The 16,388-nt window shown below is 46.9% G+C and overlaps 1 protein-coding gene across 1 annotated transcript in view; it reads right to left on the bottom strand.

The window, feature by feature from the left end:
• Positions 1–16,388, bottom strand: part of RARRES1 (retinoic acid receptor responder 1) — a 42,220-nt gene that overhangs the window by 12,058 nt on the left and 13,774 nt on the right. Inside the window, exons 2-3 of the mRNA XM_043473899.1 lie at positions 3,726–3,788; positions 1,192–1,375 (exon numbers count right to left, since the gene is read on the bottom strand). Coding sequence (XP_043329834.1) covers positions 1,192–1,375; positions 3,726–3,788 — 247 coding nt within the window. The remainder of the gene's footprint in view (positions 1–1,191; positions 1,376–3,725; positions 3,789–16,388) is intronic.

The raw sequence follows: 16,388 nt of genomic DNA, 5'->3' as shown, positions 1-16,388 counted from the left end.
GGCTCCTCTGTCCATGGGATTCTCCAGGCAAGAAGACTGGAGTGGGTTGCCATTTCCTTCTCCAGGGGATCTTCCTGACCCAGGGGTCGAACCTGCGTCTCTTATGTCTCCTGCACTGGCAGGTGGGTTCTTTACCACTAGCGCCACTTGGGAAGCCCCCCTTTCTTCCCACTTGCATTTAGCTAAGGAGGGGATCAATCCCTAAGTAACTAGATTGTAAGTATTTGTCAGTGGCCCCCTTATTTCAGGCAGTTAAATATAAGCAAATTCTACTACAGTATGAGATTCTGATTCTTTGGAACAGGATTTAATCCAAGTTGTCAGAGACCTATAATGAGACCGATCCAAGCTCTGCATTTGAGAAGCGCAAAGAGCAGGATCCGACCTCCAGGTCTGTCAGAACACTCGACCCCGTAATGGAGGGACACAGATGCAGTAATGAATGGAGACCGCAGGGCCTCCATGCTGAAACGGGGCCTCTCACAGCCTCCCGGCAAGTGAGCAAGCTGAGAGAGAGACAGGGAGCACCGTGGTCAGATGTCAAGTCTAATGCCTAAGTGCAGGTGCAGGGATGACTTTGTGGTTTTGGAAATTGGATTTGCCAGTAAGTGCTGGGTCTCTTAGTGCCAGAGCAAATGGGCTCTGCTTCACTTCAGCTGAGTCACTTGAGAAGCAAGGTTCATTTCTTAGAAGAGACGGCACCACTGCCCATTAGCTCTGGACCTAAAATGAGATCAGCTCGACTCCACTACAGCCTCCCAGCAAGGCCCCAAGACAGTCGGCTCGCCCAGCCCTGGTGCAGAACACGATGCTGGGCACAGCCAAGGCCCTGGATGGGGTCTCATCACTTTAAGTTCCCAAAGCCACCACCAGAAACCTCTAGGAATATCTCCTCGGCTCCTGGACTCAACCCTGAAAACTGCACCTCTGTGTGTGGGTCCTGTTACAAAGACCTCCACCTCTTTTGGAGTCGAGCTCTTGCCCTGCCCGCGTCTGGGATGGAGTCACTATCTCGTACTGGAGGAGGAGAACCGGAAAAGGATACTTCTGAATTTTGTTTAAATAATGAGGCAAACCACCTTCTGTCGTTCAAGTGCCATTTGGGAAATAAATTTTTACATGAGCATTCTTCTTGAGACTTAGTAATGACACACACTCCTGAATATAGAAATTCCAGAGACGGGTACATACCAGGAATGCTGACTGTGTTCAAGGGGCTTTTAAGTTGCTTCATGAGCTTGTAGAGATGGTAATCCTCTTCCTGTCTCCTCTCCTTCTTAATGAGCTGAGTACACGTCACATTAACGGCCGGTCTGGGCTTCTCATTCCTGAAAAATACTTGAGCAGAACATTTTCCCAGACGTTTCTCATCTTCCTGAAATAAAAATTTTGAAATTACAAGAGATGGTTCCTCATCACTTCCCACCCAGCCCAACGTACAAACACAAGACTGGGGAGCGTCCCGTACCCGGCAGGCATGCCCTGGCATGCACATGCAGTGGTCTGCTTTGTAGAGTGTGATTTTGGGGCTCACACTGAACACAACAATCTTCAGCCTTTGCTGTCTTTTAAATTCCTGCTTTCTGATGGTGCCCTTAGGAAAGCAGGCTGGGCCTTTTCCCAAAGAAATACTCACTGACAGCTGTGAGTGCTGCTCAACTCAAAACTCTAGGATGGGTACTCTCCTCTCTGGGACCAATGTAATGCCCAACTGGAACTCACGCTTGCAAACTCTGACCAAGAGGAAGCCGATCTCCATGACACAAGCGACAATACCATCATGCTGCCTGATGAATTTGGTCCTCTTACTCCAATTTTACAGATTAAGAGTGACGTTTAAAGAGGAACCTCCTCCATGTGTCACAGCTAATAAGTGGTCAGCCAGGACCTGAGCTGTGTCTGTGATGCCGGGGCCCTAGCTCTGTGAGAGCCCCGAGATATAATCTGCAAGAAGCAGAGGCACAAACCACCCCAGTGGGGCTGCTCCAAGTATCCACGTGACCGAGGGCTGTCGGCTTATACTCACATGGAAACCGAGACACGCTGAGTGTTCTGGGATCTCCCTCACTTACTTTCCAACCCAGAGACACATGGAGCTGGGTGGCTGGATGCTTTAAGTAGACATCAAGTGCACGACTCATTTCTGGGACAGTTCTTTACCCTTTTAGGTCACTGATTCCTTAATCTAACAATAAAAGCCAAGGAACCACTTCCCAGAAAAATGCATGTTCGCTCAAACCATCCACTGGGCCTATGATTTGAGGAAGTTCATGGCCCGAATTAACTCCTGTAACAACTTGGTCGCTTGACCAACTAAATTCTTTTCCCTTTTACAGTCATTTGAACTGTGTGGAGTCCCAGTTAAAACAACCAAAAATAAATAAATAAATAAAAGCCCACAAACAAACTGTAATCAAGACTGGATCTACCTAAGAAGCCTCCTCCTGGAACTAAAGCCAAAAACCCCACAAAAACTGCAATAGGCTTTCCTAATCATCAGGGCCACACAGGGAAACGGTGAAGGCAGCATTCTGGAAGAGGCTTATCAAGGGCAAAAGACAGGGCTGGCACGTGGCTCTTTTGATGTCAAAGCTATTTCCAAGGCAGAGGAAAGGAAATGGGTGTTGTCCCCTTTTGTTTTTTCCTCCCCCCGCCCCGCCAACCCAGTTGGCCCCACAGAATCAAAGCAGTTGCCTGAAGATGAAAGAACTCTCCTTACCCTGTCAATTAGCTCACCATGCCCTTCAGAGAAGCACAGTAGGTCAAAATAATCTAGTGGTCACTTTCCCTTTTGCTTTAAAGAACACCTCCACTGGCAACGCAGAAACCAAAAGCACCTTCCTATGCTCTAAGAAAACGTTATTTCTTAGGTTAATAAGCCACGTTGGCTTGTCCGGTCAACTTTCCTCCAGAAGCATCCACTGGAGGGGTCCTGCCTTCTCTGAAGCTCTGCCTCCCTGAGACACCTTGATGCTGCCTGTCCACCCCTGCGGCCCTGACCCAGGGCCTCATAGCGGGGTTTGGGCTGGTCCCTCCACCCAGGTTCTACTGATGCCTCCAGCCCGGCCCAGCACTGCAAAGTTCACCCGGCTCTGATTTCTGTCTGAATCTCCTTTTTACTCTCTTCTTGAGAGCAGGGGAAAGGACATTTGGAGAATCACAGCCTGCTGGGTCACAACTGGAGAGGCTGAAGGTGCCTGCGGCGTGACAGGCTGCTCTGGGTTACAGAATCCCTCTGTTCAAGGAAGCTCCTGGAGGTGGTCTCCTGCTACGCCAGCCCACTAACGAGAAATGTCACCAGCGGACAGGAAAGAGCAGGCTGGCATTTAGAAGTGAGTCACTCCAGGGATTCTGAGACGGGAGGGAGGGGCAGCAGCTGCTAGAGTGTGAAACACCCTCCTAGCGACAAAGATGGCCGTGTGGACTGTTTTTAAAAGCAAGCCTGTTTAAGGTCATGAAGTTGTCCTGTCAAGCTCTAGTCTTCGATTCTTGAGAGCGAATAGAAAGCAAAGCAGGAGGGGAAAACACACACACACAAAAGTAAACCTACAGGTCACAATGTACAGGTTTGATCAAGAAGTTTGTTCGGGTTTTCCTGTATTATATTATGGGAAACTCCAGATGAACTTCTTGGCCAACCCAATACTGAGATTCTCACTTAAAAAAAAAAAAAAAAAATCCATGAAAATTGTTAATGGGACACTTCCCGAACCATGGCAGCTTACCTCTGTGCTGTAGAATTCTGTGGTAAACACCAGGTCAAATTTATATTCCTTCTTCTGATTAACCTGAAACACAGAAATGGAACTTTAGCCAAGTGGAAGTTCTGTTAACGGAAATCAAACCTGAATATTCATTGGAAGGACTGATTTTGAAGTTGAAGCTCCAATACTTTGGTCACATGATGCAAAGAGTCAACTCATCGAAAAAGCCCCTGAGGCTGGGAAAGACTGAAGGCAGGAGGAGAAGGGGACGACAGAGGATGAGATGGTTGGATAGCATCACCAACGCAATGGACATGAGTTTGAGCAAGCTCCGGGAGATGGTGAAGGACAGGGAGGCCTGGCGTGCTGCAGTCCCTGGGATCACCAAGGGTCAGACAAGACTTAGCAACTGAACCACAGCAACCGCTTACTCTCCTGGGATGACATGACATGCAAATGGCAGCTCTAACACTTATACCTGAATAAAATCGATTTTTTTTTTATAAGCAGGAGAAAAGATCTCAAACTGTGGTCGGATCAGGCCACTCTGCTCACAAAGGGGGAGGCGGTGCCCCTCCATGCCCTGTGCTGGGCACCGGGCCTCAGCAGCTGCCCCCACTGCCGCTCACAGCTGAAAACAGGATCCGGCCACGAAGATGCACCCCGTCACAAATGATGGGTTTTCAGATGGTGGGACGTGAAGAAAGAGTGGTGGGACAACACGGCTACGTACGCTACAGTGGTCAAGGAAGGCGTCTGGGGGAGGAGCCCTCGGCTGAGGTCAGAGGGAGGTGCGGAAGCAGCGCACCAAGGTGCAAGGTGGGCAGAGGGGAGGCCTGAGGCGGGGGCCGCTCTGTGAGGGGCCGAGCCGGGGGCAGGGTGAGTTACCACAGAGACCAGTAGGCATGCTTCTAAACTTTGCAAATGCATGCTTAGCCTTTTTAAACCTTTGAACTGATTCCAATGCAGAGCTTTAGGGAATACACTGAAGCCCATTAGACTGTTCAGAAGAACTTTGTTACTGGCCATCATTTTTTTTTAAAGAGCACAATGATCATTCAGTAAAAGGAATGTTTTCTAGAGAAGAAAGGGAGCTTCTGCCACCCGGAGCTGAAGTTATTCCACACAGTGTTAAATTATTCTGGAAAGAGCCATTTCCCTTTTGTGGGAGGCAGGGGTGAGGTGGAAACACAGCCGCACGGGATCTTAGTTCCTCAACCAGGGATCGAACTCACGTCCCCCTGCAGTGGAAACACAGACCACCAGGGAATTCCCTCCGTTTCCCGTGAAGTTTAGCCCAGGAACACAGCCAAGCATGGTTATTTTAAGTAGACCAGATATCATCCATTCCTATCACAGACTTTAAAAAAATTAATGCTGGGAAACTGGAGAACGGCGAGTGAGGATTCTATGGCGATTGCTTATATAAGGAATATTTAAATGTGTAGATGTACAGATATTGCTGGGGGTCAAGGGGCACCCAAAGCCCATGCGTGAGAACTGTTTGCTTAGGGCTCATTTTCAATCTCGAAACAAGTGCTGGTGTACGCTGAAACACTGATTTCAATTACATATTCATACGAATTACACAATTCAGACACACGTGTCTGTCTTCTCAGCCATTCACTGTTTGCCACCTAGTATACCCGGCACCAGGGAGATACACGGAAATGAAACACCCTGTCCAGCCTGACCGCAGACCCGCACCCTGCGTGGAAAGGGTGAATCACGGCTCTCCTGCGCGGCCAGAGCGGCAGGCGTGCTGGGCACCTACTCCAGGGAGGCTTTCTAGAGCAAAGGGGAGCCAGGCAGAGACATGGGAATGGAGGCAGGGGCTGGCATTTCAGGGAAGGCTGTGAAGTGAGGGAAAAGGCTGTCTGGGGAAGCTGGTGCAAGGTCATGAAAGCATTTTTTGCAACAAGGACTTGGAACATGATCCCAAAGTCTGTGGGAACCCCAGTAAAGTAAACATATTGCAGCACTCAGGCTGTTGTGCAGAGTAAAGCGCGGCACAAAAAGAGTTTAGATGGAGCCTTGGTTGGGGTAGAAGTGCAGTGCTCACTTTTGCATTGTTATTAAAACCCATTCAAACCCACAGCTAACATCATCCTCAATAGTGAAAAGCTAAAAGCATTTCCTCTAAGATCAGGAACAAGACAAAGCTATCCACTCTCGCCACTTTTATTCAACATAGTTTTGGAAGTCCTAGCCACAGCAATCTGAGAAGAGAAAAATTAGAGGAATCCAAATTGGAAAAGAAGTAAGACTGTCACTGTTTGTGGAGGACATGATACTATACACAGAAAATCCCCAAAAATGCTACCAGAAAATGACGAGAGCTCATCAATGAATTTGGTAAAGATGCAGGATACATGGAAATTCTCTGACGGCCCAGGGGTGAGGACTTGGTGCTTTCGCTGCAGAGGGCCCAGGTTCAGTCCCCGGCTGGGGAACTAAGATCCCACAAGTCACACGGTGGCACACCACCCCTCCCCGCAAAGTTGCCGCATACAATACACAGAAATCTGTTGCATTTCTACACATTCACAACGAAAGGTCAGAACAAATAAGGAAACTAGCCTACTCACCACTGCATCAATGCAATCCCTATCAATTACCAATGGCGTTTTTCATAGAACAAAAATTTTTTGTAATTTGTATGGAAACACAAATGACCTTGAATAGCAAAGCAATCCTGAGGAAGAAAAGTGGAGCTGGAGGAATCAGGCTCCCTGACCTGAAACTACACCACAGGTACCTTCCCTGGTGGGCCAGGGGTTAGGGATCCACCTTCCAGGGCAGGGGACAAGGGTTCCAGTGCTGGTCGGGCAACTGGGATCCCACAGGCTGTGGAGCACCTAAGCCTACGCGCTGCAACTACCAAGCCCACATGCCACCACTAGAAAAGCCCACAAAGGATTCAAAGAATTAATCTTCAAAATATACAAGCAGCTCATATAGCTCAACATCAAAAACACAAACAACTCAATCAAAGACTGGGCAGAAGACCTAAATGGACATTTCTCCAAAGAAGACATACAGACGGCCAAAAAGCACATGAAAAGATGCTCAATGTTGCTCATTAGTAGAGACATGCAAGTGAGTTTTCACCCCACACTGGTCAAAATGGCCATCATCAAAAAGTCTACAAACAATAAATGCTGGAGAGGGTACAGAGAAAAGGAAACCCTCCTATAAATGTTGGTGGGAATATAAACGGGTGCAGCCACTATGGAGAGCAGTACAGGGATTCCTTTAAAAACCAAAAACAGAACTACCATGTGACCCAGCAATCCCACTCCTGGGCATATATACCCAGAGGAAACCATAATTAGAAAAGATACCTGCATCCCAGTGTTCCCTGCAGCAGTATTTACAATAGCCAAGACATGGAAGGAACCTGGAAGTCCATCAACAGAGGAATGAAGACGATGTGGTACATACATACAACAGAATACTACTCAGCCATAAAAAGAATGCAAGAATGTCATTTACAGCAACATGCATGGACCTAGAAATTGCCATAAGTAAGGCAGAGAAAAACAAACATCATATGATACTGCTTATATGTGGAATCTTAAAAAAATGATAAAAAATGAACCTATTTACAAAACAGAAAGAGAGTCACAGATGTAGAAAACAAGCTTATGGTCACCAAAGGGGAAATGACGGGAGAGGGATAAACTGGGAGCCTGAGATGGACATATTCATACTACTATATATAACTAATAAGAACCTGCCATGCAGCACACGGAACTTTCCTCAAAACTCTACAATGACCTCCATGAGAAAGGAATTTTAAAGAGTGGATATGTGCATATGTATAACTGATTTACTGTGCTATATGGCAGAAGCTAACACAACATTGTAGATCAACTATACTCCAATAAAAATTAACTGAAAAATATCACTTCAGGGAGAGAAAGAACTGTGTTGGGAAGCAGGGTCTGGCCCAAAGATGAGACTATGGAAGGCTGAGATCCAGACTCCATCTAGCTCCTGCTGCACTCAATATGCCAGCAAATTTGGAAAACTCAGCATTGGCCACAGGACTGGGAAAGGTCAGTTTTCATTCCAATCCCAAAGAATGTTCAAACTACTTCACAGCTTCACTCATTTCACATGCTAATGTGAATGCTGAAGGTAATCAGCATCACAAGGTAATGCTGAAAATCCTTCAAGCTAGTCTTCAACAATATGTGAACCGAGAACATCCAGATGTACAAGCTGGGTTTAGACGAGGCAGAGGAACCAGAGATCAAATTGCCAACATCCACTGGATCATAGAAAAGGCAAGGGAATTCCAGAAAAACATCTACTTCTGCTTTATTCACTATGATGACATCACCCTTATGGCAGAAAGTGAAGAACTAAAGAGCCTCTTGATGAAAGTGAAAGAGGAGAGTGAAAAAGTTGGCTTAAAGCTCAACATTCAGAAAACTAAGATCATGGCATCCAGTCCCATCACTTCATGGCAAATAGATGGGGAAACAGTGGAAACGGTGTCAGACTTTATTTTGGGGGGCTCCAAAATCACTGCAGATGGTGACTGCAGCTATGAAATTAAAAGACGCTTACTCCTTGGAAGGAAAGTTATGACCAACCTAGACAGCATATTGAAAAGCAGAGACATTACTTTGTCAACAAAGGTCCATCTAGCCAAGGCTATGGTTTTTCCAGTGGTCATGTACGGATGTGAGAGGTGGACTATAAAAAAGCTGAGCACCGAAGAATTGATGCTTTGAACTGTGGTGTTGGAGAATGCTCTTGAGAGTCCCTTGGACTGCAAGGAGATCCAACCAGTCCATCCTAAAGAAGATCAGTCCTGGGTGTTCATTGGAAGGACTGATGCTGAAGCTGAAACTCCAATACTTTGGCCACCTGATGCAAAGAGCTGACTCATTTGAAAAGACCCTGATGCTGGGAAAGATTGAGGGCAGGAGGAGAAGGGGACGACAGAGGATGAGATGGTCAGATGGCATCACCGACTCAATGGACATGCATTTGGGTGAACTCCAGGAGTTGGTGATGGACAGGGAGGCCTGGCGTGCTGCAGTTCATGGGGTCGCAAAGAGTCAGACATGACTGAGCTACTGAAAAACAACAGCTTGTTTTTACTTTGGTTTTCTCCTGTCTGGAGCTTGCAAAGAACCAGCAGGGCTGTATATTGTCACCCTGCTTATTTAACTTATATGCAGAATGAAAGTGAATGTGAAGTCGCTCAGTTGTGTCCGACTCTTTGTGACCCCATGGACTGTAGCCTATCAGGCTTCTCCATCCATGGGATTTTCCAGGCAAGATTACTGGAGTGGGTTGCCATTTCCTTCTCCAGGAGATCTTCCTGACCCAGGGATTGAACCCAAGTCTCCCGCATTGTAGGCAGATGCTTTATCGTCTGAGCCACCAGGGAAGTCTTATATGCAGAGTACATCATGTGAAATGCTGGGCTGGATGAAGCACAAGCTGGAATCAAGATTGCCAGGAGAAATATCAATAACCTGAGATATGCAGATGACACCACACTTATGGCAGAAAGCAAAGAGGATCTAAAGAGCTTCTTGATGAAAGTGAAAGAGGAGAGTGAAAAAGATGGCTTAAAACTCAACATTCAAAAAACTAAGATTCTAGCATCCAGTCCCATCACTTTGTGACAAATAGGGGGGAAAAAATGGAAACAGTGACAAGACTTTATTTTCTTGGACTCCAAAATCACTGCAGATAGTGACTGCAGCCATGAAACTAAGACACTGGCTCCTTGGAAGAAAAGCTATGACAAACCTAGACAGTGTATTAAAAAGCATAGACATTACTTTGCCGACAAAGGTCTATATAGTCAAAGCTATGGTTTTTCCAGAAGTCATGAATGGAAAAGTTGGCCCATAAAGAAGGCTGAGTGGTAAAGAATTGATCCTTTTGCACTGTGGTGTTGGAGAAGACTCTTGAGAGTCCCTTGGACTGCAAGGAGATCCAACCAGTCCATCCTAAAGGAAAGCAGTCCTGAATATTCATTGGCAGGACTGATGCTGAAGCTGATGCTACAATACTTTGGCCACCTGATGCGAAGAGCTGACTCACTGGAAAATATCTTGATGCCGGGAAAGATTATGGGCAGGAAGAAAACGGGACTACAGAGGATGAGATGGTTGGATGGCATCATCAACTCAATGGACAGTAGTTTGAGCAAACTCTGGGAGATAGTGAAGGACAGGGAAGCCTGGAGTGCTGCAGTTCACAGGGTCACAGAGTCAGACACAACTGAGCGACTGAAAATCACAGCTCATTTTTACTTTGGTTTTCTCCTGCCTGGAGCTCGCAGAGAACCGTTAAAGGGTGTAAGTGAGACCTGCATGAAAGTAGCTGAACAAGGTGCCCCATACATCTGTCTCCAAGTCTCCTCGACACCCCACCCGAGTTAGAAGAACACACAGCACACTCCCCTGAGCCACGCGGACACCAACAGCTGAGACTCAGAGAGGCTGGTTCTGTGTGCTGGCAGGCCTAAGGCTTGAACTGCTTGCTGCACCAGCCCTGTGGCCCTCCCACCTGCTCCACGCATGACCTAGGAGTCTGCCCTTCACCTCCACTTAGGGGCCTGGGGTCAGCCTCCTTCACAGGAGTCAGGACGCCCCTCAGGCTGCTATCTGGGGGTGAGCACCACCGGTGCTAAGAAGAGGAGAGGTCAGCAGAGTTGGTGGTACCACCTTCATGCTCCAGGACAAGGGAGAAGGCCAGGAAGCAGCTGGATGTCATAAAAAGAGATTCAGTGGAGGTGGTGGTTGAAGCTATGGCATTTCCTGTCATGCCCCCGGGAAGGCAATACTGAGAATAATCTTAAGGACTACCCACCTTTCCATAACTAATAAACTGGGCACACTTATTTGCTATCCACAGAAATTCACAAAAGCTTGCTTTAATCTTGATATAATTGTGCATATTTCAAATAAAGTGCTTAAGATATTATTTGACTCTGTATTTTTTTGAAAACACATGGAGGCTAAATGAGGAGCTGTTACCAAGTCCAAGCTCGCTCTGCTCGCCATAAGATGAGTCAATGAATCCAAGACGAAGTGTTGGGATCAGGAAGGGACTTTATTCCAGAGCCAGCTGACTGAGAAGATGGCAGGCTAGCATCTCAAAATAACCATCTTGTTGGGGCCTGGTTGCCAGGTTCTTTAATGGATCAGAGATGGGAGGGGAGGTGAGGAAACAAAGTAAAAAGCTATTCAATCCTTGTAATGTCCCCTAGAATGGCAAGCCTCAGGCAGGGCCATGTTTTTGTTTCACTTCAATCAGGTTATCTCCCTGGGGCAGACCACCATGTAAGCTTATAACAATCAAAGCTGCAAAATAAAGGTTAAAGTTGCACAAGCAGATCCAGAGTAAATTCAAAATTAACCCTTCCCGGTTACAGCACCAGTACCTCCTCTTTGCAGGGAACGAAACACCCGGAGTAACCAAGGCTGTGAGCCGAGTCAGGATGGAGCTGTCGTTATGAAGAGTAATTTTCCTTCCCGATTTGCTCTGCTTCTTTTGTATTAATCAGGCACTCTTAAAAACATCTACATTTTGTCCCAAATAGGATTTTTATATTTGTGGTTGCAATTTATCATGATTATCAAGACTCAGTCTCTATATCTCCCCTAAAGGCCTCTCCCGGCTCCCTTCCTCTGAGTCACGAGTTCCTCTGAGGCCACGTTGCTGGGTCTCCAGATATAAGGTGGCAGCCTTGGAAGACCAGTCAGGGCCATCTGGGATGAGTGTCTCACGCTCCTCAGGCCGCTTTAGGGCTGTGTGTTCCCTTGGCTCTAATTAAACTATCCTGTGGTGAAGAGGTCTCTGTAGTTCAACATGCAGCCCAGGAGTTCTGAACGTGAATCAGGGCTGGCAGCAGAAGGACAGAGAAGAGACTGTCACGGCCACCCTCAGGGCAGTCAGGAGAAGGACTTCAAACAGTTCATGGTACAGCTGACTGTTTGATCATGGATGACTCAGGAGCTATGAAAGGATAACTGGAGACGTGATCTAGTCTGGGGACCAGAAAAGTGACATTTGAGCTGACCTCTGAAGTTAAGAAGGAATTAACTCTGGGCATGTCAGGATGATGCTATGTGTGCACATGTTCACTCGTGTCTGACTCTTTCAGACCCCATGGGTTGTAGCTCACCAGGCTCCTCTGTCCATGAGATTTCCCAGGCAAGAATACTGGATAGCCATTCCCTTCCCCAGGGGATCTTCCTGACCCAGGGATCAAACCTGCCACATTGTAAAGCAGATTCTTTACCATCTGTGCCATCTGGGAAGCAGGATGACTGTGAGTGGCTGGCAAATATTCCACATGGAAGGATGTGGGATGAACCAATGTGGGCATGGCAGAAACGGAGGGAAGTGTATGGTGGACAGATGTGGATGTGATCTAGCAGGTCAACATGGTCAGCTAAATATTATGGTCAGCTTCTATTATTCAAGATCAGAAATAATCACTAGAATTCACATTTTGTGTTAGGACATTATTAAATCTACCATCATTTAAGGATGCTTACATTTATAGAACAATAACATATACCCTCTGTGCTGGGTGTGGTTCTAAACATATCACATGTCTTACCTGGGTTAACAAGAGCTCTGAAGGCCTGTACACAAGTGAGTAATTATGAGATGCAGCTAAAGAATCGGGGAGGGACCACTGCACAACTGTTACATTGGCAAAAAATGAGAAAGTGCATAAGGCCAACCTGTTGGCCAGGGCTGGGGGTTCATGGCTGGTGGGAAGTAGCCCGGTGCAGTCTGGCTGGGGGGCAGTCTGGGTGATTCAGTCAAATCAAGATTACACATACTTTTATGATCCAATAACTACTTCCAGGCGTGTATCCCAGAGAAACGGTGATACTGTAACATGGGACTGATGGGAGGATGTTCCTCGAGGCATCTGTGTGTGGTGGGAAGTTGGAGACAATCTGCTGTGCCTCCCTGGGGGGTAGGCAGGTAGAATGGGAGTGCTACACAGAAGGGCAGGAGGAGAAGGGGGAGACAGAGGATGAGCTGGTTGGATGGCATCACCGACTCAATGGACATGAGTTTGCGCAAACTCCAGGAGACAGTGAAGGATGGGGAAGCCTGGCATGCTGCAGTCCATGGGGTCACAAAAAATTGGGACATAACTTAGCAACTGAACAACAACCACAGATCACAGCGGGGACAGGCAGCCAACTAGCCATACTTAGAGCAACTAAGAGAGACCCTCAAGGCAGGAAGTGAAAACAGCAGACACAAGAAGATGCACAGCATACCACTTACAACGATGTTTTAAACAAAAATTGACACACACAGCAGCCATATCTCTCATAAGAAAACTTACAGGGACTTCCCTGGTGGTCCAGTGACTAAGACTCAGTGTTCCCAATGCAGGGGGCATGGGGTTTGATCCCTGGTCAGGGAACTAGATCCCACAGGCTGCAACCAAGACCCGGCGCAGTCAAATTAAAAAGAAGAAAACACAGACAGAAGAAGCTACATCAGCCCTTCTCAGTGGTCCCCCAAGGGAGGTGGGATGCATGGTGTAGACAAAGAATGTCGCCTGCCATATCAGTAAACAAAAAATACTGCAGCCATAAAGCCCCTACAGTGTGCCCTGAGCGGGATTCAGGAAGGAGAAAAGCAGGACACTGGCCCTAAATAGTTGAGGTGTCAATCAAAGGAATGATTTCCATGAGCCCAGACTCCTGCATCTTCCCATACATACACAAGCTCTAAACTCTAACTTGAAACGTCTGTATTTGTGAACAACAGTAATCTTGTAATCTTTGGATATTTGACATTTTTTCCCCCCAGAAAAAACCCCTACATCTCCTGGCTTCTCCCTCACCTCTTTGAAACAGCCCCTCAGCACAATCTGAGGGGCTGTATCTGGGCTATAGTCCTCCGTGAGTCCACCAAAGAAAACAAACTTCTCAACTCTTAGGTTATACATTTCTTCAGCTGACAGATCTGGTGGCCAGTGAAGGGACCCAGGGCAGGCTTCTCTGCTTCACCGGGATCCGAAGCCGCGGTACCAGCAGTGGCCTCTTAGCCCAGCCTGTCTCCTCAGAGAGTGTTGCGGTGAAAATGATAAAAAGAGGAGTGAGTTTTTTTTCTTTCCCTTTCCTGACAACAAAGAAGATTAAACACAACAGTGAGCAGGCCTGAACATTCCCTAGTTGTTTTTTGTTTTTTTTACTTTAACTGCTCCTAACTCCGCAGGTCTGTAAATAAGTTTGCTTTTCTGACTTCTAACTCTGCAGCTGTGTTGGGCTGTGTCAACTCTGCTTAAGTCACTCAGTCATGTCCAACCCTCTGTGACCCCAGGGGCTGCAGACCTCCAGGCTCCTCTGTCCATGGGGATTTTGAACAAGGCAAGAATACTGGAGTGGGTTGCCATACCTCCTCCAAGGGATCTTCCCGACCCAGGGATCAAACTCGGGTCTTCTGCACTGCTGGCAAATTCTTTACCATCTGAACCACCAGGGAAGCCCAAGAATACTGGAGTGGGTAGCCTATCCCTTCTCCAGCAGGTCTTTCTGACCCAGGAATCGAACCAAGGTCTCCCTCATTGCAGGTGGATTCTTTACAAGCTGAGCTACCAGGGAAGCCCCTGCAGAAGCCATATACTTCACACCTATTTTCCTTTGGCTCTATGCTAAATGCATCCTGAACCTGGTGGTTACCCTTACAACACGCCTTATAGTTCTTCTTTTTACAGATCAGTAAGAAGGCCACAGAGCCAGCCAACTGCCAGACTCAGTGACTGGGTTACTGACGCAGCCTCTGACTGTCTTTGAAAAGATGCAAGAGGGAAAAATCAAGATGCTAACCCTTTTGTTCCTCATTCCCAACTCCTGACTGTGAGCCCTCATCTTATATAAGCCCCGAGACTCCTCACAGCGCAGGGTGGGGGACAGGGGCCCACAGATCTTGAGGCATAAGCCTACTGCGTTCCCCTCTCCACCAGCTGAGAATTAAAGCCACCTTTCTATTTCCTTGAAGCTCTGTCTCCGTATCTTTTGTTTGGCTTCAGTGGGCAGAGAAAACCAAGATTTGGCCAGCAACAAGAGTACAGACAAATGTGGGTGAGTCTCCTGGCTTGTAGCTCTCCCATCAGGGGCTGAGGGTCCTAAGTTTTACTCGGTGATGTTAACCTCCTCTTGCCTCCAAGATTATCCCGAAAACTTAGTTTCAAGAAGAGGTACCTGGGTTATCCTCAGCTGAAAGACACTGAATAGGGTTGGACTGTGTAATTAGGTGGGAAGCTGGCCTTTTGTTTTAACTTGGATTGGCTATTTTAATAGAGTTTTTCAGAATAAAACTGAAGCTATCTCATGAGAGCTTTCAGCTCCAAGGAAGGAGATCTCCCAGTGGGCTTTCTCAGGCAATTGAGAAACTCGTGGGAGTGCTAGAAGCACGTCCTCATACCACGCAGCTGTCCCTATCAGGAAACCCACACATTTTAACTAAAAACTTGCTCTGCAGGGATGCGCCTCCCAGCTGGCCACTCTGACCGGAGCACTCAGGGTGGTCTTAGACCACCAGGAGGAGAAACTGAGACACAGGAGAAAGGTGGATCGACTCTAGGGTGACCTCTAGCGGAGTCCAGTTTACAAACAGCACACAGATCCACGACAGGATTGTCACTAGCATTTTTATCTCGACACACCGACTTTACAATGGGGAACAAAGCTTTCAAAACAAAACAGCAATAGATTGCCGGCCTCCAACCAACACCCCAGCCAGGTTCATGTGGAAATTTATACTTGCAAATACTCACTTGACTGGAAGAACTATACTAGGAGCTCTCAACCTAAAATGGTCAAATTGGGGCTCTTCTAACATTCTGAAACTCATTTTTAAGTGTGTATGCAGCTAGAAAGAGCCTACTCCATAAAATATCTTTTCAGAATTCAGAAACAAAAGCCCTTCTAGGGGGAACTTGCATTTCTCTCCCTGTTTCTTTAAGATGTAAATGATCTACCTGATTTTCTTACGCGCAAGTGTGTGTGTGTGCGCGCGTTTTAACAGTTTGGTCTCTACCATCTGGTGCACAACTGGCAGCCCATGGAATAGACTGGGATTCTGAGAAGACTTTGTAAAGGCTGAGGCAACTCTCAGGGGCATTTGTCACCTTAACCTTTGTTGCATCTAACTGTACAACAAGGATCTTTACTATCTTAGACTATTTTGGGGAGTGTGTTAATCATTCGGTTGTGTCTGACTCTTTGCCATCCATGGACTTAGCCCACCAGGCTCCTCTGTCTGGGGAATTCTCCAGACAATACTGGAGTGGGTTGCCATTCCCTTCTCCAGGGGGAGCTTCCTGATCCAGGTAGTCTATAGGGACAAACTAAAATGGATATAGAAAGTTGTAGAAGATTTGTAGAAAGGCTGCTCTGACAAAGTTGTTCTGCACATGGTTCCGTTTGGATTGAATTTAATTAGGTAAGTAAATTTTGTTGTTGAGGATGGGCTGGTGCAAGACTGGAGTTTGGTTTTCTCTCTCTTTTATGAGAACAGAGTTTTCTTATGAACTATTTTTGGTAACAGATTGTGAGTTGCTCTGCCTTCTACATGATCTGTCATTTGCCTTAAATATCTCTTATTGTCTCTTTGGTTGAGTGAATAAGCATTGCTTCAGTGATCTATGATCCTATTTGACCA

This window comes from Cervus canadensis, chromosome 7, assembly GCF_019320065.1.
Source record: "Cervus canadensis isolate Bull #8, Minnesota chromosome 7, ASM1932006v1, whole genome shotgun sequence".
NCBI classification, from domain to species: Eukaryota; Metazoa; Chordata; class Mammalia; order Artiodactyla; family Cervidae; genus Cervus; species Cervus canadensis.
The sequence above is the reverse complement of the archived record's forward strand: the minus strand, read 5'-3'. Positions and strand labels throughout refer to the sequence as shown.